General features: G+C 40.8%; 1 protein-coding gene across 1 annotated transcript in view; it reads left to right on the forward strand.

Annotated features, from left to right (window-relative positions):
* Window positions 1-22,769, forward strand: part of RPGRIP1 (RPGR interacting protein 1) — a 71,271-nt gene that overhangs the window by 19,279 nt on the left and 29,223 nt on the right. Inside the window, 16 exon segments of the mRNA XM_061157731.1 lie at window positions 2,952-3,084; window positions 5,749-6,026; window positions 7,192-7,291; window positions 7,701-7,740; window positions 7,743-7,915; window positions 9,198-9,303; window positions 12,142-12,165; window positions 13,040-13,186; window positions 14,253-14,326; window positions 15,883-16,025; window positions 17,199-17,359; window positions 17,825-17,968; window positions 18,426-18,576; window positions 20,603-21,055; window positions 21,215-21,366; window positions 21,809-22,151. Of these exon segments, the coding sequence (XP_061013714.1) occupies window positions 2,952-3,084; window positions 5,749-6,026; window positions 7,192-7,291; window positions 7,701-7,740; window positions 7,743-7,915; window positions 9,198-9,303; window positions 12,142-12,165; window positions 13,040-13,186; window positions 14,253-14,326; window positions 15,883-16,025; window positions 17,199-17,359; window positions 17,825-17,968; window positions 18,426-18,576; window positions 20,603-21,055; window positions 21,215-21,366; window positions 21,809-22,151 (2,622 nt within the window).

The following is a 22,769-nucleotide window of genomic DNA, read 5'->3' on the forward strand; positions in this document are numbered from 1 at the left end:
TATACACATAAATAAATTTGTTATAAAATTTAAAAGAAAAAGAATAGGACATAGTATAATATAAAAAATATTATTGGCTTGTACACTACCAGGGCTGGTGGGGTCAGAAGTTTCTGCCACTGCAAACAGGTATGAATCAGTGGGTCACTCAGCTGGCAGAAGCCAGGGTGATTCAACAGTGCCATGGATAAAGACATAGCCTATGTAGTTGAGATTTGTTTCATTCAAGGGTATTGAGGACAGTGGGAACTGATTTGTCACTGAGAAGAAAGATGCAAATATGGGAAGATACAAGACCAGAGTAAATCATGTGATTTTGGATTTTATATGACGGTATCAGAGTGCCCTCATGGTTTCTAGCATATAGAAATAGACATAGGTGTGTATGTGTGACTGTGCACATATGTGTGTATATATGCATATACTTCCTGACTCTGTCAGCTGAGAGGACATAACCATAAGAACACAAAATACCCAAATCTTTGGTTTTTAAATACCTTCTCTGGTAACAGGTACAAGAGGTTCAGGTAGGGAAAGCATAAGGTGAGCCTAGAATATCTTGGTTGGTTGGTTAGTTAGTTAGTTAGTTAGTTAGTTAGTTAGTTCTGTCGCTCAGTTGTGTCTCACTCTTTGCAACCCCATGAGTTGCCGCACGCCAGGCCTCCCTGTCCATCACCAACTCCCGGAGTTTACTCAAACTCATGCCCATCGAGTCGGTGATGCCATGCAGCCATCTCATCCTCTGTCATCCCCTTCTCCTCCTGCCCCCAATCCCTCCCAGCATCAGGGTCTTTTCCAATGAGTCAACTCTTCGCATGAGGTGGCCAAAGTATTGGAGTTTCAGCTTCAGGATCAGTCCTTCCAATGAACACCCAGGACTGATCTCCTTTAGGATGGACTGGTTGGATCTCCTTGCAGTCCAAGGGACTCTCAAGAGTCTTCTCCAACACCACAGTTCAAAAGCATCAATTCTTCGGCACTCAGCTTTCTTCACAGTCCAACTCTCATATCCATACACGACCACTGGAAAAACCATAGCCTTGACTAGATGGACCTTTGTTGGCAAAGTAATGTCTCTGCTTTTTAATATGCTCTCTAGATTGGTCATAAATCTTATTGTGCCAGAAAATAAGAAAGTTCTCAAAAAATCATGGAGATATTTTTCAAGGACATCAGAATCAGCTGGAAGGGCTCACACTGGCCAAATCTGAAAAAATTTGAGCATTAAAAGGAATGATATTGATGGATTACAACCCATTGAATAAAACAAATCCATAAGATCACACAGATATAAATAAACAGATGAATTAATAAACACACGGAAGGAACATCTTTTATAATACAATGCAACTAACAAGTGTAGAAGGAATAATGGAATTAAAAACTCACCATTTGATGACCATGATAGTGGTAATTCAGGGAGGAATCATTAAACAACACTAAGGCTAGTTGGTGAAAATTTTGTAATGTCATATAACATTATGCCCTAATATACAGTGTCAAATTATTTCCCCAGAAAATAATGATTAATTAATGGGTTTTAAGAAGACTTCTCAATTAACTTTATGGTGACTCAGTGGTAAAGAATTCCTGTGCCAGTGCAGGAGACACGGGTTTGATCCCTGGGTCAGAAGATGCAACCCACCCTGGTATTATGTGCCTACTGATACAATGCACTGAGAAAAGGATAGCTTCAGTTCTGTGGGGTTTCTGTCCCAAATGAATAATTTGAACCCACTGTGAAGAAACATCAGTCAAACCCTAATTGAGAGGCATTCTACAAAGGAAATGGCCTTTACTCTGTACTCTTAAAATGTCAAAGTCATGAAAGACAAAGAAAGACTAGAGAACTCTTCTAGAGTGAAGGTGACTAAAGAGACATGGCAATCAAGTGAAACACATGGTCCTGAATGTTTGAAATTTGAATGGTCTATGGGTTAGATGGTAAAATAATATTGGGGCTAATTTTCTGATTTTGATGGATATACTGTATCCATCAAATATACCATGATTATTTAGAAGTAAATGGACATCATGTCTGTAATTTACTTTTAAGTGGCTCCCAAAAGTAATATGTAGAAAATGCATGTAATATTAAATATTATGTAGCATAAATATGTAGAAAGAGAGAGGAAGAATAGGATAAGACAAATGAAGTAAAAGTAACAATTATGAGCTTAAATTTTAAGCTCTGGGTTTTTCTACAAGATCAGAACTGATTCTAAACTAGTGAACACTAACACACTCATTATAGTGTACTGCAGTTTCCTCTGCTTAGATCAAGCAGAGGCTCTATTCCAAGGAAGCAGATTTGGGGACAATTTTTCCATACCACAAGAACAAATGGTGACTCCTGGTACTCAAGAAAGGTTTCTACCCTTTTCCTTATGGGGGCTCTGAAGAGTTATGGGTACAGTTATGGGTACAATCCTTGTCTAAGTCCAAATTATCTAATTATTATGAGAAGGAAAAACAAAAGAGTGGGTTAAAAATAAAAATTAAGTAGACTAAAAACTCTACTTGCTACTTTTAGAAAGAGAATATACTTTTCAGATAGGAGGTTGAATCACATGCTGGTATGAAATGTAATGATTTTCCATATACAAGAGTGATGTAGAATGGGGACTTCCCTGGCAGTCCAGTGGTTAAGAATCCGCACTTCCATTGCTGGGAGCGCAGGTTCAATCCCTGGTTAGGGAACTAAGATCTCACATGCCTTGTGACGCAGACAAAAAATAAATAAACATAAAATTAAGGAAAAAAAAAAAAAGAGTGACGTAGAATGATTAAGTGGTCCGTTAGTGCACATTTCATATACTTCATGAATTTCCTTTTAAACACATGACTCAAAATAGATTCAAGCCCTCTGGACAAGATGCAGCCAGAGATACGATGAATTAAAAACATTACATATAAGAATAATCTCTCCTTACTCTCTCCTGGGGCTTTAGGTAAGAATACAAAAACTCAACCACCCTTGAGCAGGATGACTCGGGATGAATTGGAGGACAGTTTGTTTCGTCTTCGTGAAGAGCACATGTTGGTGAAGGAGCGTTTTTGGAAGCAACAAGATGAGATCAAAAGGTACCCAGAGTTCTCCTTACATCTCTAAAAGATGTGTCTACATCAGACCTTCACTGTAATAAATGAAAAAGAATTCATCTTCCTGAGATGTCTACACCAGAAAACAGTTCAAATGGCAAAGATGGTTAACTCCAAAAATTATTTTCAAAGCAACACTGCTTTATTTTGTTTTCTTGCCAAATGTGTCAATAGTTTGTGACCATTAGTCCATAAAGCATCATCAGAGCTATTCCAACCCTGAGAGCAAGAGACTAGGCAGGCTTCTGCTCTGGTCATAAAAGAGAGAATGGGGACAGGGGAATGGACAAAACCTCAAAGGACTAAAGACTAGAGGGGCAAGTAAGAAAAGGGGTTTTTATTTAAAAAACAAAACTCAAAACTGTGTTGATCATTTCCTATATGCAGGCATGTAATATGTGCTTTATATGTGTTAACTCATTTAATATAATGAAAGAGGCATTATTAAGAAGGAAAGGGAGCACAAAGAGGTTAAATAACTTGCCCAAGGTCATAGCTAATGAATGGCAGAGCTGAAACCTCTTAACTCCAAAATATACCCTACACAGTGATTTTAGGGTACTGGCTTTCAAAAGTGTATCTTTTGGGTACAGATCTGGAAAGAAATCTGAGATGGAGGGTAGGTAGATAGCTAGATGGGGAGAAGAAGAGTTCTGAAAGTCTGAGGTTAATCTCTAGGAAACATTTTAAAGATATTGGTGTCAATGCCTCCCAGCCAAAGACCATTAGAAACATACCTATAGTTGGGCAAGTTTGGTTTTTTACTGTTGTGGCTAGAAAAAGTGCACACCATGGGCATCTCAGTAAGACTGTGTTAGAAAAAGTCTACCATAGGATTTGGGCTTCAGCTGGGTGATTTAGAGGAGGCTCCAAGGTAACAGAAATTTGCTCTAGACTTGGTACTGTCAGAAAGCAGGGACAATTCTGTGTTTTGACAATCTCGGTGTTTTGTAAATCTTATCTACAGGAGGCTAGACTAGAGTGAGGCTAAAGCTGTATCTGGGAAAGCAGCAGCAGTCACTCATGTTAGCCAGGAGAGAGTATGTTTGGTATTTTGTGGGTGAGACAGTGACCTTGTTTTTGTCCGAGCTGAGACAGAAGTATGCAGCAGACTTCTTTGCTGTCACTCGGTCATGGTCTCAGGGTGGCCATGTGTGATGTTGGTGTTCTGTGAGATTACATCCAGAAGCACAGTAGCAGGACCTCGCTGTGAATGTAGCTGTGAATGCCAGGCCACCTTCAAACAACACTGAGGACTGATTATGTCACACCACTTTCCCAATGTCAGCAGCAGCTTTTTGCTTTCTCATTGGTAACCCCCAAGAGTGGCTCAGAGTTTCATTTAGAATTTACGAGACTGCAGGTTTCTGCTGTATGTCATCACACTTCAGAGTTGCAGATTCTTTTATATTATGGAGAACTTGAGAATCCAGTGAAGTCAGATGGTTACAGGGGCCAGAGAATCTTGTTTCTTGGTTGATAACCAAAAAGTACTTGAGGTTATAGATAGTAAGTGACTAAACCGGATACTATCCCCTCTGACTTTGGGCAAGTTACCTAGCTGTTTAATGCCTTGATTTCTTTATTTGGACATAATGATGCATAATAATAATTGCTAACTCCTCCAGGACTTCCCTGGTGACTCAATGGGAAAGAATCTGCTGGCCGATGCAGGAGATGCGGGTTTGATCCCTGGGTCAGGAAGATCCCCTGGAAAAGGAAATGGCAACCCACTCCAGTATTCTTGCCTGGCAAATCCCATGGACAGAGGAGCCTGGTGGGCTACAATCCATGGGGTTGCAAAAGAATGGGACACAACTTAGCAACTAAACAACCACCTACTGTGCTTACAGTGCATCATCACCATGTCCTTTACACATATTAACTTATTTAATCCTCATAAAAATACAAGGCATGCATGCGTGCTAATGCTTCAGTCATGCCCTGTCCTTTGCAACCCTATGGACTGTGGTCTGCCAGGCTCCTCTGTCCATGGGATTCTCCAGGCAAGAATACCGGGGTGGGTTGCCATGCCCTTTTCCAAACAATCCAATGAGGCAGTTACCTGTATTTATAGATGAGGAAACTGAACACAAATGGTTAATGACATGCCCCAGGCAATGTACTCAATGTCAGAACTGGTAGGCGGTGGGACCACAGAATCTGATGGTAACATTTAAAAGTATGATTTCAGGTCAAGATAATAAATACTGATTGACTACCCATTGTAGGTAATGCTCAGGGTACCCAGGGGGACTAATACAGGAATAGTTTTTAGAGTGAGCACATATACAGGAATGTGTGAACAGTTGGCACTGGAGAAGTAAATATTAAAATTTCTACTTATATTTAATTATCTCCTGTTAACTTAGTATTTTTGTTTATGGTTTATAATGACCATGATGTATTAATACAGAAGACTACATATAATTTAAAAATAAATATACAAAATTATATAGAGAGTCTTCTGTATTAATACATCATGGTCATTGGGGGCAGAAAATTAATTTTTAAGTGTAAATAGTGGACTACAGAACATAAATTTATATCAGAGATCAATTCCGATTACTTGCCACCAAATAAACTGTAGAGATAATCGCTGTCATAGAAGAAGGCACGATCGACCAGCTCTCCTTTTGCCCACAGGATGAGAACAGCCTTGCTCCGGTTAACCGCAGCAGGCCGGGGCCTGCGGGCCGAGGCGGCCGCGGCGGAGCCTCAGCTCTGGGAGCCCGCTAGACGGCGGCGGAACGCAGCGTGGCGGCAGCGCCCCCTCAAGCACCAGCGTCCCCCGCTGCAGGGGCTCCCGCTGCAGGTCCAGCGCGTCGGCCCCCCTGCTCCCCGCCGCACCCAGCCTCGCGTCCACGCGGGACACAGACAGCTCCACACCGCCGGGGCACCGGAGGCAGAGAAACCCAGGAGAGGTGAGGCTCGGGGCCAAATCCCCGACAGGATCAAAACGCTGGAAGGATTGATTTGCCAGCCACGTTTTCCTCCCACTGCTGTATTCCGCCCACCACTCCCATTTTGCTCTTTTGTTCTCTTTCCTCTCTATTCTCCAAAATCTTCCCCCGTCCCCCCCGCCCCCTACCCCGAGTAGGATGTCAGGTTCAAAATTCTCACTTCACCATGCGGTTCTACTGAGAGGAGAATCAGACAATGGAAAAGGGAAAGTTGCTGGTCAAGTTTTGTAGGGATCAGAAAACAGATAACTTTCAAGACCTGCTCAGGTGTGAGTGGCAGTGATCTTAAGACCTGCCCCTCTCCTGGGGCTATGGGACTCTGGGTAGAGTGATTTGTGCCTCTAAAATTGGGGTTCTTCATCTTTTGGCGGGGGGGGGGGGGGGGAAATAGACTCCTTTGAAACCATAAGCAAAAGCTAGGCCTCCTCCCAAGAAAACTGCTCATACACATAGACAAACTTTAAATACAACTGCATGGGTTCAGAGATTCCCAAAGCCCATTCCTGAAGTCCAGGCCTAGAAGTCAGGCTGCTAACTGAGGAGCTGCAGTTTCTCCTCTTCCTGTATCCCACGTGCCTAAGCATCTCTGACTGCTATGGAACCCAACATTGAATTAAATACAGTGCTGTGTGTGCCTCCCTCACCTGGCTTACTCATCCCTTTTTTAGATTCATGGAAATAGGGTGTCTTGGCCCTGGGGACTCAGTGTTAGGTTTTGTTCAGTACAGTTCTATATTTTCAAGGTCCCTTCTTGAGCCAACAAAACCTTTGTGTAAAGAGCTAAAAGGAGAAAAACTAAAATATTTGTTTGAAGTTCAGCTCAGCTTAAAATACCAATTATATACTAGGCACTAGAAACAAAGATACATAAGAGTAGACATACAGTCCCTGCTCTTTCTTCTTCCCATTTATTCTTACTTACCCGACAGCCTATAGTCCTGCTAACTTATTAAATCAGTAGTGCAAGAGTAAAAACTGAGAACCCCTCCTCTGGAATCATTGGTCATATAAGGACTTCCCCCAGGTCTCAAGTCTCCCTACCTTCAGCACTTGGGATTCCATTTCTAGCCAGAGTTCTGGAGAAATCTCTTGCCAGAGGCTGCATCTTCTGTCTGTAAACTTTCAGAGTCAAGGGACAGGCTGAGCTACACAGCCCCTCCCACATTCAAGGAACATGTGACAAATGAAAAAGCCAGAGGTGAAGTATCCAGTGAACCCAGCGAACTGTGAGTGCTCTTCTTTTATCCTGTGCTGTTACTCTTTCACCTTTAATTGGAAGAACCTCATTTGGGGAACAAGTGAACCCTGCCACTTTTCAGAGAAGATGAAAGTCATCCCTAGGTCAAATTGCAACTTCATTGCTTAAAAATGGAAAATAAGCACCTCTCTGTCTTCCAAGGAAAGGAAAATAAAGGCCCTTTCCTTAATTGAAGGTATTTCTTCTCCCTATATTTACCCCCTTAGGTCATAATTAACTTATATTTCTGTTTCACACTGGAAAGCTACACTTTGTAAGATTATCCTCCACACATGCCAAGATTACTAACTCCTCTAATTTTTTAAAAAAACATATATGTGAGAATCTGGTTCTAAACCCCTATAACAGGGGTTTCTATTTATTCTTTTTGTGTTTAATGTTCCTAATTCTAACAGGAAAATCTCTTTTAGCAAAGTCATATAATTATGACTAAGCTCATTGGTCTATGCATGCCTAACAGTGCCCACTTTATGACCAGCGATACTATGCAAGTGGAAGAACCACCCAAGTCTCCTGAGAAAATGTGGTCCAAAGATGAAAATTTTGAACAGAGAAGCTCTTTGGAGAGTACTGAGAAGGCCACAGAGCTTCGGTAAGAGTGTGGAATTCCATGTCCCAAATGAACTGAAAAAGATTCTGCTTGGCACCTTTCACCCATCTCAGAGGAACAGAGAATGTCTGGGATTAAATTCAAGCTGAGAAGTAGACCTGGAGGCACAAATGGATTACAGAATCAATTAACTTGAAAGGGATATTTATGTATAATAAAAGTTTTGCTGCTTCACTTTATAGAAGGAAAAATGTTTCATCCTTATCACCAGATGGGGGTTCTCAGCCCCCATTCTGCTTCAGCCCCTGGAAAGCTTAAAAAATAGACTTAATTTTTTTAGAGCAGTTTAGGTTCACAACAGAATTGAGCATGAAGTAGAGAGGTTTCCCATATACTTCCTGGTCTCACCTTCCCCTGCCTCCCCCACACACCCAAACCTCCCTTATTGTCAACATCCCACAGCAGAGGGATACATTTGTTACAATGGATGAATCTACAGGGACACATCACAAAAATCACCAGGGTCCATAACTTACGTTATGGTTACTCTTGGTGTTGTGCATTCTGTGGGTTTGGACAAATATTTAATCCTGTGTCCATTTTTATAGTATTGCACAGAGTGGTTTCACTGCCCTAAAAATCCTCTGTGCTCTGCCCATTCGTCCCTTCCTTCCCCCTTCCGCCTGGCACCACTGCTTTTTTTTACTGTCCTCATAGTTTTGCCTTTCCCAGAACTTCTTCTAGTTGGAATCATACAGTATGTTGTTTTTTTAGATTGGCTTCTTTCACTTAGCAATGTGCATTTTAAGTTTCCTCCTTTTCATGGCTTGATAGTTCATTTCTTTTTAGCACTGAATCACAGTTCATTGTCTGGATGTATCACAGTTTATTTAGCCACTCACCTATTGAAGAACATCTTGGTAGCTTCCAAATTTTGACAGTTATGAGTGAAACTGTTGTAAAATCCACATTCATGTTTCTGTATGGACATAAGTTTTAAACCTGAAGGCTTTTTAAAACCACAGATGCCTGTGTCCCACCCCAGAGACTCCCTTTCAATTAATTGGGGGTGGAGTTGAGGCAGTGTTAAGATTAAAGATTGCACCAGATGATTCTAATAACCAGCTAGGACTGGAAATCGCTGACACAGAGTCTAGTGAACCCAAATCCTCCCCCAGTGCCTTTCAAATAATAAAGAAAACATGGTCTCTTAGGTTCAGAAATAATGATCTTCCTTTGTGTCCCTGTCCATATCCACAGAGGGGAAAGGTCCTTAACTCTTTCCATTCACAGATGGTATTTTAGTACTGTCTTCTTTCTCCAGAGCTTCCATTAAAGAGAATATACAGCTGATTCGACTTAAGAAGCTCTTACATGAAAGGAATACCTCTTTGGCAGTGACAAAGGCACAATTAACAGAAGTTCAGGCCGTGAGTTGCCATCTTCAGCTGTGCTTTTTTGGGGGGATGAAATCAATTAGTTAAGAAAATTGTGTTATTTTCTCCATTTTACACATGGGAGACCAGAAAGGAAAGAAGCTGAGTTGCTTGTCAAAAGTCACAAATCTACAGTTGATGTTCAAATCCAAGCCTAACAACTCAAGCCCTGCCCACGAAGGTGGAATTGAGTGGGGGCACCTTGTGTCAGATTAAGTTCCAAGCCAGAGACCACAGCTAGAGTTTAACTATACTTGGGAAGCCAAGAGTAGTCATAGGGGAGAGGAAGGAAACCAGGTTACTGAGCACTTTCTACGTGATGGACTCTGTCCCAGGTGCTTAGAGTCATCCAAGCCAGACAACAACCGTCAAGGAAAGTTTAACAGGTAACACTGAACAGGTGAGGGAACTGAGTCACAGAGAAGTTAAATAACTTGCTCAAGTTATAAAAATAGTAAGAGGAAGAGCAGAATTTGGGTCCAGGTTTATCTGGAATCAAGGCTCACACTCTTCTCACTACCATGCAATGAAAACTCATATCTGAATGGTAGAAATAGGGCATCAAGAGTCTAAATAATAAATGGGCACCATTCTTTTACTGAATAAACATTTATTGACTACCAGGAACTGTGCAAAGCACTGGATACAAAGGTTAAAAAGATAATACAGCTCCTGCCTTCAAAGAACTTGTAAAAGTGAGAAGACATGATGTAGACAAGTACAACTATCCCCAAGCAGGGTATGGGGGGAAAACAAAAGAGAGGGTCGTTGGATCCACCAAAGGATGGGCTGCAGGATCCGAAGAGGATTCATAAGGGATTCTACTCCTGAGCTGAACACTGACAGTTTAGCATGTGTTAATGAGTGTGCAAGAGAAAGAGAAGGGCTTTCCAAGGGTAGAGGGGTGTAGACCAAGGCACAGAGGTGAGAAACATCAGGGAGCAGGTCATGGAGCTCTTAGCAGGAATTTAGGCTTTATCCTATAGACAGTGGAGAGCTGCAGAAAGGTTTTAAGCAAGTTGATCATCAGTTTTTTCCCCAAAGAGATCACTTTGCCTTTCTTTAAATGTCCAAAATATTTTGAAATACATTTTAATAAAGAAATGATACTTTCAAAAAACTATTATAAAGTACTAATAATGATTAATTCTGAGTAGTGGGATTATAGATGACTGTTATTATAGTACTTATACTTTTCTGAAATTTTGAACTTCTCAAAAATGACAAAACTACTAGGAAAGATGACCTGGGAGCAGGGTGAATGATAGGTTGGCTGGTATAAGACTGAAGTCAAAGAAATCAGCAAAAAGATAAGTGCAGTGATCCAGGGGATTCAGGATGAGGGCCCCAACCAAGGCAGTGAAAGAGGCTCACAGAGAAAGGACTATGTTAGAGGTCCAGAACTAGAAGAATAGACTTTATCACCAAAGTAGAGTGGTGAGGGAAAAGGAGAAATAAGAGATAACTCCTGCATCTCTAGCTTGGATGATTAAATGATGGTGGTGCCTTTCAGTGAGATTAGCTACAGTTGGTTCTGCCCTTGGTACATCTGTTTTGATGAGGACTAAAGGCATCTTTGGGGCTTACCTGATGGCTCAGTGGTAAAGAATCTGCCTGTAATGCAGAAGGCCCAGGTTTGATCCCTGGGTCAGGAAGATTCCCTGGAGGGCATGGCAACCCACTGTAGTACTCTTGCCTAGAGAATCCCATACACAGAGGAGTCTGGCAGGCTGCAGTCCTTAGGGTCTCACAGAGCTGGACACAACAGAAGCAACTTAGCACAAAGGTATCTTTACAAGGTCAACCTCCAAAACTGTATTTTGTAAAAACTGTGCATGTGCCTGTGTTCTTTTGAGTTGAATAATTTTGGTAACACTGAAAGGAAATCTGGGAAGGAAGATATTTTAAAATCATATGCATAAATAGCTATATTTGTGGAATTATATATTTAATAAACCCATCCATTTCTCCATTGCACTGAAGGAAAAAAGGGAAAAAGCCTTTCTAAACTGAATGTCCTTACCCATATTAGTGGTAGTGTAAAGATGACCTAAAGTAGTGAATCATTTTTTTAAATGTAGGTTTTACAGTTTGTTTTTTAAAGCAGTTTTCATTTCTAGTCATACTTTCTTACACATATACTAAGATAAGTTTTCATCCTCTTAATCTCTTAGGAGTGACATGTGGTCAGTAGTGCAGACTCTGGAGTCAGGCTGAGGTGTAGCTCTCCCTCAGTCTCTTGAAAGCTGTGTGATTCTAGACAAGTGACTTAGCTCTCTGAACTTTGGGTTTCTCATTTTTAAAGTTTAGATAACAGTACCTCTCAGATTTGCTGTAAATATCAAATGACATAATATATGTGAAAGAATTATGATGATCATAATATAAGAGATAATGAAACACACGGTAACATGTAACAGTAATTACTCCACCAATAATAGTAGCTGTTGCTGTGAGTTTGGTTACTGTTGTTATTTCTGTTTCCAAAACTGTAAAGAGACCTTTCTGAAGCATGATGAGTAAAGAGATAGCACCCAGTTTGAAAATAAAAATACTTTTTCTTGGAAAATCCCCCAAGTGCAATGCAAATTTGCATAACTGACCCTTGTAAAGAAATGGGATGATCTGTTATATTCACAGACTGCCTAGCTAGCTAAAATCAGGGGAAGGGAGCAGCAGTTGGTAAACAGGCACACAGATTGACTTGATTTATGGGAAATGTTCATAATATCTTTTAAAATAAATATTTAAACATTTGTGTTACAGAGATAAAACATCAAAATAAATATCAACTTGGTATACAATAGAATAATATCTATTTCTTTCTTTCAGGCATATGAAACTCTGCTCCATAAGGTACTTAATAAAGATTTCTTAAACCTCTGTTTCCTGGTAATCAGAGGAATGAAACCCAAATGAATCTTCATCTTCAAGTAACATAACACCAGAATTTAGCCAACTAAATCAAACATGTAATTTTTATTAAGACAAATGATACTGTGCCTATTATCAGAATATACATATTGCATTGTTTTCACAAAAATTAAAATATAAGGTCTGAGTTGAGAAATATTTGAAACAGTATTTTTCAGCCTATTGCTACAGAGAATTTTAGCATTTGCTCAAAAATTCCCAGGAGTAGTCCTCTAGCATGCGTGAGGTGGTGAGATATAGCAAAATTGTTGTGAACCTTCTCTGGTGTTATTAAATATTTGCACCTCTGTGAGTGGGGTACAGGTGAAGCTAGGTAAATGTCCGTGAGTCACTAAGGTCGAGTTCCTTGCATGATCAGCCACAGCTGTTCCTTACCAGAAGAATCCATCAGAAAAATGCACTTAACTTCTAGAGTTAACATGTCGCTTTGCTAGGTGCACAAAGGGAAATATGTCATCATAAAAAGCATTTAAGTATCTTAGAAGATAAAAGCAATTGAGAAAGGTGGCATTTTACTTAGAATTAGGGTTGAGTTTGAACTTCGGGAAAATCAAGGCTCCATTGATGAATTAGTTTTCCAGAGTGGAAAATCCTCACCAACAGGGAAATGATACTCTCTGAGAAATGCTAGGGTGAAAAACAAGGTTATTTTACAGTGCAAAGGCACCATGCTTTAAATCAAAGCCCTCCTTTGAGACATCTATTAGGGAATGCTGATGCTGGGGTTGTTGGTTTCTTGAGACCCCTCCTGCTGAGTGTTATAAACTTTCCCAGAGCAACTTTTCTTTTGCCCCAGAATCAGGGAATCCTGGGCGCAGCCCACGATGCCCTCCTCAGCCAAGTGAATGAGCTCAGGGCAGAGCTCCAGGAGGAGAGCAAGAAGGCCGTGAGCTGGAAGAGCCAAGTGGAAGATGTGTCCATCCTGCAGATAACCCTGAAGGAGGTAAATAACAGTAATGCAAAGATACCATCAATTGTATGTTACATCCCAATTTCAGAGATGTTAAAAAATATATCTCAGCAAAAATATGGGTATTTTTATTTTTTTTTAATGAGAAAAATGAGGTTCCAGGTGATTGAATAATTTGCTCAAGATTATGGTATTGTAATGGTGTAAAACTAGAAAAAACTGGGATTTATATTTACATCTGGCTTCCCTGGTGGCTTAGTGGTAAAGAGTCCACCTGCCAATGCAAGAGACACAGATTTGATCCCTGGGTTGGAAAGATCCTCTGGAGAAGGAAATGGCAACCCACTCCTATTTTTCTGCCTGGGAAATCTTATGGACAGAGGAACCTGGCAGGCTACAGTCTGTGGAGTCAAGAAAGAGACGAACACAACTTCGCGACTAAAGAGCTATTCTCCAAAGTCTTTTCTCTGTTATAACGTTCTGCTGTTTCCCTAACAGTAGAAACCCAGACATCATGAAAATTTAATTCGATAGTAAGCCTCCCTTCTCATTCCCTGCCACAAGCAAATATCTCTTTATTTATCAGGGTTCTTATCCTGCCCGTCCCCAAGAGCTCACAGTACAGTGTTTGTTTTCGAAGCCCTGTATGCACAGGTTTCCAGTGACTCAGAATGCTCTACGCCTTTTCTATTTAAGAAAGGATTAAAAATACACTCCTGCTGTGCCCCGCTTCCTCCTGCCTGTGTTTATGTAGATCCCTAATCCCCAGAACCACTGTTGAGATGGATAATACTGTCTTGTAAACCCCTGGGTAACTGTCAAGTCATGATGCAGGCTCAGGTTCTGTATAAAATGCAAAAGAAATGTTTTTATTAACAATAAAAAAAACTTAATTCAGAGAATCCTCATTAATTCCAGTAACAATTTCTATCCCACCTTAAATTGCTTCCGGTCTTTCTAGTTGAATGGATCTTCATAGACAGGGAGATGAACATTGAAAATCTCCCACACGAGTCCCACCCTGCAACAGAAAAGGGAGAACTTGTGCAAGGCAATGGATTTTAAAATGTTATCTCAAGCATTCTATTATCATTCGTAGTTTCAGGAGAGAGTTGAAGATTTGGAAAAAGAACGAAAATTGCTGAATGACAATTATGACAAACTCTTAGAAAAGTAAGTACCAAGTTTAGATTTCAGAACATTGTTATAAAAGACAGTTATAGAAAAGTGCAATCTGAATTTAAACAATAAGAATAATTCCTAGTCTTGATAAGGAAGGACACAGGGAAACTGGTACTCAACACAGAATATAAACTGACAGACTCTTTTAGGAAGAGAATTTGACCTTATCTATCAAAACGTTAAAGGTACATCTCTCTTGTGCTAGATAACCCATTTTTTGGAAACAAAAACTAAAGAAATCTTCTTGTGTATGTGCAAAGATACCTCTGTAGTAAGAATGTTAAATATTCCTGCATTGTTATTTTAATCTGTAAAAGTAAAAAAAAAAAAAAAATGGAAACAATCAAAATTTCCTCTGATAGGGACTGACTACATAAATCATGTTGCACCCCACACTGAAATAGTATAAAGTTATTAGACCTATATGCCTAAGATATACTGTTAAAAGAAAATACAAATTGCAAAATAACATGTTGTGACTTAAATTATGTCATGTGTGTGGATCCACAAACTTTTAATGAGATGAAAGGACTGAAATAGGGCTTTTATTCTGTATATCTCTGTATCATTTTAATTTTTCACAACAAATATATGTATTCATGTATTTTGAAATTAAAAATACTGTAAGTTTTAAAAAATTTAAGATGCCTTCTGACTAACTTAAGGACAGCAGGGTGTAGATTGGAGAGGTTACATGGGAGCATCCTGGGAAGAACTGACACTCTTCAATTCAGTGAAATAAGATAGTGTCAGCCTTACCCACTTTGAAGACTGCCTATGACAAACACTACTGTTGGCCTCTTCCCTTCATTGTTCATAACATTATCTTCTCAGATCATCATGTAATGTATGGGCAGAAAGTGCCAAGAAATCTCAGTATTAGCTTAAACAAGTTGTTTTTAGACCACATTTATTAAAATGATAAATAGGAAAAAGACATAAGTAGAAATAATTGCTTGATTACCAGTGCCAACTTCACTTGTATAAATAATCAGGAACTGTGTGTTTTACACTGAAGATGAGTCTGCCCTGTCATGTAGATGTAGTGGTGTTCAGGATGCAGTCACTGAGAGTTTAGTTCCTGCCCTACAGTAGTAATTTACAATCTTAATTCAAAGGTGAGCATTGTCTAAACGAGCCACTGGTGAAGGTAGACAGAGGAGTAAGGGAAAAAGGAAATATTCTGTTCCTTATTTCTAATCTAGCAGGCCTGAGAATGACTTGGTACACAGTTCCTTGCCTAAAGCAAGCCTTCATGCTGGAGAAGCTCCCTGGGAAATAGATAAGACTTGGGTTGTTTGCCCAGGGGGTTATTTGAGACTTAAACAGAAGTGATACTGAGCAACTCAGTAGGACCCAAAAGTTCCAAGGCAGTTGGTAAATGACAGTTACAGAGAAAGCAGGAGCAGAAAAAAACATGTGGGGAAATGAATGATGAACTAGGCCCAGGAGATGCTGAAACTGTGTAATAAAGACGTCCTATCACCCAACTTTGAGTGTCCATCTGACAACTCTCCTCTCCCTCCTTACTTGCTGCCCATTTTCAGCATGTTGGATAGCAGCAATCAGCCTCAGTGGAGCCATGAGCTTGGAGAGCAGCTACAGCAGAAAGTCTCTCAGTTGCAGGATCAACTGGATGTTGAGATGAAAGAGAAGAGAGAAATCTTACTTCAGCTCTCACAAGAGAAAGGTAGGTCTCTCTCAAATGAGGTATCCTCTACATCTGATAGGGGAGAAAGGAGCTTGGGCCAGCGTTTCTCCAACCCCATCTCTTGATCTTATTTGTGTGTGGGGCGGGGTACTGGATAACTAGACTAAGAACATTGGCAGTCAGATCAGATTCACAATCAAGAAAGCATGACACCTACCTCACACGTATACTTTTCCCTACATGATGACTTTCCACTGTGAGAGAACGCCACTTCTTAATTTGTAATGTTTTTAACTATTTATTGAAAGTGTTGAAAATGAATTTTTCTGCCTTCTCATCAGTCATTTTAGGATGGTTGGAAAGTATTTTGTTTTCTTTCTTTATCATCTGATATCTGAAATTGAGAAGCAGATTATTGCTCTTCATTACCACTGGCATTTCCCCTGTCTTAATTCTTGGATCACAGTAGTTATTCTGAATATTTTTTTTAACTGAATATTTTTAAATACTGTCAAAGAGACCTTTGTCTCCTCTCTTTTTGCTGGCCTGGACCTTGATATTTAGTCTTATCAAATTTATATTTCATCATATTCTAGTATATTCTCATGACAGAGTGGAGGAAAAGAAATATGACAGCAAGAAAAACAGAGGCAGGAACCATAAAAGAATAAAGCTTAGGAGCACATGCTAAGAAGCCTTGTAGTATGTATGAAGTACAACTGAGGTCTTGTGGGTAATCTAATCTAACCTCCTCTCTAATGCCTGGTAATGAAATGATCACTTTAAATGGTGATCACCTTCCTTCCCTGAAACACACATAGAAATGTCCAAATGCCCAGAGTGGGTGTGGAGGTGGGTGTCACAGGGAGCCAGTAGCATAGAAGTCAGACCGAGTTGGGGAAGGACTGGGGAGACACTGTCAAAAATTTTGGACTACCTAGTCAAGTGGCTCTGATTTTTGCTGTGGTGGTGTTAGTGCTCCCTTCTATACTACAGCTCTGCTGATGTTTTTCGTTGTTTTTGCAGTCTAAGTGTCAACTCAGGGTCAATAAGCTAGAACCCCTTTGTAGAAATCAGAGAAAATTACTTCTCTAAGGTCAAGTTTATAAAATGAATTAAACATTAGTGGGAAAGTGTACTTCACATTTGGGCCAACTTTAGCGTGGCTGTTGGTAACACAGAGTTTCAGCTTTCTGTATTTTTTTCCCTCAGCTCAAAACAAAGATCTGGAGCTTGAGCTCACCAACTTGCTTCAGAAGCATAGACAGGAAGTAGAGGATCTCCAAAATATAAGCACATTTTCCCAATCTCCTGACAGGCAATCTGCACCAGCCACTCACCCAGCTCTATTTCAAGAGACCACTCAGATAAAGGTAAGAGCAACTTTAATCAAGCAAGTCTTCTCTACAGAGGGATCCCTGGCAAATATCTACTGAAAAGATGAAGGGACTAGAAAACTCACTGAATGACATTTTGTCCTGACTGAGGACACTGTTTGGAAGGGTATGAGAAGGTTGAGGGTAGAGACAGCCTCATGAACTGCACAGACTTTTCCCACACTGTACAGCTCATAAGCTTTAGAATCTTTTCCAGATGAGGACTTGCAATGATCTGCTGAAGAGCAAACATCCATTGGAGGTTGTATAACTTACTCACTGCTTCTGTTGAACATGAGTAACTAGGGCAGAGAGGCTTGTGAAGTAACACAGGTTCTCTTCTACATTTTGAAATAGATTGTGCTGCTGGTACTTTATGATTACCAGCAGCTACTTTAGACAATAGTTATTACTATACTACCATATTTATACTCTGTTTTACCAATGCTTTTTCCCCTGTAGCCCTGTGAACCAAAAAGCCAGGAAGAAAAAAAACTGTCCCAGATGTTAAGCGAGTTGCAAGTATCACATGCAGAGACCACATTGGAACTAGAAAAGACCAGAGACATGCTTATTCTGCAGCGCAAAATCAACGTGTGTTATCAGGTACAAGGAAAGATGGTGCAGGAAGGGGATAGATAAATGGGCACACAGGAACCACACACAAAACTGGGAATGAAGCAAGACCCAAGTTTCCAGGGCTGGTGCAAGGTAATATGCTGTCCTGTGCAAACACAAATGTGCTGTCTTTTGAACTTGAGGGCTCACGCATGCCCATGGCACCTTGGCAATAGAAGCCAAAGGGGCCAGCTAATGAAAATGGCAAGTGGGAAGCTTCTGGGTTCAAATTTTGCCAGTCCCAGGAAAAATACTACCCCTTGGCACTAGCAGCACAACTGGTCCTGGAGAGGTCTGTGAGGAGCCCAAGCCTTTTTCTAGGGAATGAATCTGCCCTGCTTAGGAGGTGGTGGCGTCTCCTTCACCCACGAGTGCCACCTGTTTATCTGGGCCCATCAGTTCTGGGCCACGGAGCTAGCAAAGTTCAGACATCATTTCATTTCAGGAGGAACTGGAAGCAATGATGACAAAAGCCGATAATGAAAATAAAGATCACAAAGAAAAACTGGAGAGGTTGAATCAACTCCTAGACCTCAAGAACAAGCGTATCAATCAGCTGGAAGGTATTTTAAGAAGCCATGGCCTTCCAGTATCCGGCAAGTCTTAGTAGTTTGTTCACTTCATCTTAGGATCTGTCAGACGGCTAAATGCCTTTGCTCCCCTCTGCACCTGTCGAGAGGGCCCCCTCTGTGTCTCGGTATATGACTTAGCCCTCCTGTTCTTTAACCTGTCATCTTTGTTATTTTAATACATGGCCAGCACCTTCTTTTCCTGCATCATATCAGAGTATTTTCTCTGATTTCTCTGGAGATTTTCAACAGGGCCCAGAAATTGCTGAATCTACTCTGAAAATCAGAATGTATCACTGTTGGTCCTAAGGTGAGTGAGGGCCTTCTCTCAAGATTGTTTCTTGAAGTCAGGCCTAGATCACAGTGTTTGTGAGATAGTAGAGCTTCATCACTCCTCTCTCATCATCTTTTTCTATGATTTCTCTCTGAAAGTTCCTAAATTCTTTGTTGCAGTTTGTGGATGTCTACAAAGCAGTGTAGGTGGCTGGACACTTAGGCAAATTTTATAATGTGATACTTTCTTTTTTTTTTTTTTTTTTAATGTGATACTTTCTATGTTTAGTTCAGTTTACTGGCAACCAGGATCTGATCTCCAGCCTTACATGGTGAGAAAATTGGCTTTGTTATTACACTCAGTGGTGAGATACCCGACTCATATTAACCAAATGCACTAAAGACTGAGATTTATACCAAAATGTTAATTTGTTATTCTAGGATAGTGGCTCTTTCACGGCTGCCTTGAGAATATGCTCAGGGCAACTTTTTTCTGGGAAAGCAGGATCAATAAGGATACAGAGTGAGCATGAAACTAGATTAAAGGGAGGTGGGTCACTCAGCCTGATTTATGCACACCAGGGCAAGTCTCTTAAAAGGTCCCTGCCAAGTAACAAAGGAAATCCTTTGGACTGAAATTCTCCTGTCTTTCAGATTCAGGGCCTTTCTCCCAGGATAGTGCAGTGTAATACCCTTACCTACTTCTGAAGATTCACTTGCTTTAACTTATAGTTCCTTCATTACTGATAAGGCTAAAGAGTTTTACATTTGTTTGCCAGTCATTTGTATTACTTCTTTTGATACTTGCCTGTTCCTGTCCTTAACCCTTTTCTTAATAGTGTATTATTAATTTTTAGGAGCTCTTTATATGCTAGAATTATTAACTTTGTATCATGTAATGCAAATTTTTAATATTTTCTTTAGTTATATTAATCTTATAAATTAAGAAACTGCTCACCAGTGCCTGTATTCCACTTCTTCTGGGCAGGAAGACATTCTGATGTACCCAAAATATCTTTCTTCTGCTACTTTAACTCTTAAAATAGGACCTTTGTCATCAACACACTGTGACAACTCAGATACTCCAATTTGAAGCAGACTATATATCATCTCAGGTTGGTTGGATATGGGAGGTAACGCACAGATTTAGTGGACTGTCTTACATATCTTTATTTTATATGCCATTGCCAATATTTTAAACCTCTTTCCAGTAAGTGCCCTCCCTGATTTTTACTCTATTACTCTTTGATTTAAAGTGGATTTTTTGGCCTTCTTACAGTGAAATCAAATTCTTAACAGAATGAAGAGTCTTGTGATTGATCTGACTGGGAAAGAGGAATCATATCTTAATGGAGCCCAGTGTAATGTAATAGACACTGACTGTAACTTGCTATTCTCTCCAGGGCCAATATCCCAAACTTTTGGGAATATCTGCATTTTGTGTTTCTTGTGCTTCTGTAATGAAATTATCAATTCATAGGATCCTGCTCTAAGCCAAAACAATGTCATCTATGAATGAAATTGTGCCTACAGTGTTAGCAGTGTAACCTCCTGAGGTTAGCATTTACTTTCCAACTTACTTAAAATAGGCATCGGATTATTTGGCCATCAGAATCCAAAGCACCAGGTTGTCATTCTGTTGCTTTTCTTTAAAGTCACATGGTTTCCTGAAATAGTCACAACCTGGACTTCCACCGTGGTTTTCTCTTCCTACCTTCCTTTGCCTTAAGGAAGAAACTTCCTGCCCTTTAATGGATAGGCAGTTTTCTTTCCCCTGTAGAACAGCTTAAAGACGTGGCTTATGGCACCCGACACTTGCCATTATGTCTGAAACCACTGCCAGCCCATGAAGATGAGGATAAAGTGGACATTTCTCCACGGCATCAGAGTGAGAACCTTTTTGAACTGCACATCCATCAGGCCTTTCTGACCTCTGCTGCCCTGGCTCAGGCTGGAGACACTCAACCTACCACTTTCTGCACCTATTCCTTCTATGACTTTGAAACCCACTGTACCCCACTAGTTGTGGGGCCGCAGCCTCTCTATGACTTCACCTCCCAGTATGTGGTAGAGACAGACTCCCTCTTCTTGCACTACCTTCAAGGGGCTTCAGCCCAGCTTGAGCTACACCAAGCAATAGCCAGTGAGCACCACACCCTTGCAGCTGGATGGATTTGCTTTGACAGGGTTCTAGAAACTGTAGAGAGAATCCACGGCTCCGCCACACTTACTGGTAAGTGCTGTTAACCTCCCGCAGTTCCCAGGATTAATGTGGCATTACGCAAAGTGTATAGTTGATCTGCTGGTGGTTTCCCATTTTCTTCTCCCTTTATTCTTGATCCTTGCCACACTGTCTGTATCCTCTATGCCTCTCATACTTTCTGCTACCCAGGAACTGGTGGAGAAGTCTTTGGGGTGCTAGAGTACTGGATGAGGCTGCGCTTCCCCATGAGATCCAGTCTACAAGCATACAATAAGCGAAAGAAAGCCCAGGCATACTTGGCAGCCAATGTGCTTGGAGCCTGGGAAGCCCAGAAGGATGAGGTGAGAAAAAGGATGAACCCATGCAGAGGACACTCAGTCAAACAGCTCTTGAGAACAGCTCAGTCTTCCACACTCGATAAGTACTTGTTGAATGTGAATGAAAGACAAAAGCTGTCACACCACAACTAGTCTAGATCCTTCCCTTGGTCAAGCTTGAGTTTGAAATGAAATCATGCCCTTGGAGCTAGCTATATCTCCTTTCTATAAACAAAATGGCTTCTCTGTTCCACTCTCTTAAAATGAGGCCTGAGTGCCAGCATCTCCCCAAGAGAGTTATCTGCCAGAGCCAGTTTGAAGGCAGGTGAAAGGCATCTCTGTTTTCCCAATCAGAATTCGGCAGTTCTTTAGGTCATAGCTTTTCCTCATCAAGGGTTCTAGGCTTCATGTGCAATGCGTCTCTCAGCCTGCCCTTTTCCTCAATCCAAGACCAACATCTTTTCAGTCCAGATCGGGGACCTGGAAGAATCAGAATGAGCTGCGGGTGGAAATCATCCAATGCTGTGGCCTCCGGAGCCGATCGCTGGGAGCCCAACCCAGTCCTTACGTCATGTATCGCTTCTTTACCTTTTCTGACCACGACACGCCCATCATTCCGGCCAGTAACAATCCCTACTTCAGAGACCTGGCTCGGTTCCCAGTGCTTGTGAGTTCTGACCTGGATCAGTATCTGAGGCGGGAGGCCCTCTCTGTGTACGTTTTTGATGACGAAGACCCAGAGCCTGGCTCGTACCTTGGCCGAGGCCAAGTGCCCTTGCTTCCTCTTGCACAAAACAAATCCATTCAAGGTGGGAGTTCAAGATTATTACATCTCTATGCTCTCTGCCCAGTGTTGTCTCCCTGCCCTAATTCTAGTTTTCTTGCTTGGAATAGTCTCTCTTAAAACTCGCCGAAAGGATTTGAGAATATTGTGAAGAGCCGCAGAATAGAAGACTTAGAGCCTCACTAATCTATGGAAACACTGGCTTCTGCTGCTGCTCTTCAGCAACAGAAGGAAATTCCCGAGTGGGTAGACCCACCACTCTGCAGTCTATACCTCTGTGTCTGAACCAACATTTTCCATCTCTGTAGTGCTTTCCAGTATTTGTTTTTACTTAAGGCCTATTATTTCTTGGCACATGGCTAGATATCAGATTTTAAGTTGTGTCTGTAACATTTCACTGTAATTCTCTTGCTTCTTTTAAATATTAAATCCAAATGAGTTTTCCATGCTACACCATGACAAATTTCTTGAATTCTCCCCCAGCCCCAGTATGAAGCTGAACTTCATGCTACCTTATCCTACATTCATACCCAAGGTTGTGAAGGTTGTACAAGAAGGACCAACTCTCTGATTGCAGTCTGTGCTCTCATTAGGAAGTGTGGATGGTTACAGCTAGTATTGACCATATTAATAAAGCTTTGTT

The sequence above is a fragment of the Dama dama genome, chromosome 12 (genome assembly GCF_033118175.1).
Source record: "Dama dama isolate Ldn47 chromosome 12, ASM3311817v1, whole genome shotgun sequence".
NCBI classification, from domain to species: domain Eukaryota; kingdom Metazoa; phylum Chordata; class Mammalia; order Artiodactyla; family Cervidae; genus Dama; species Dama dama.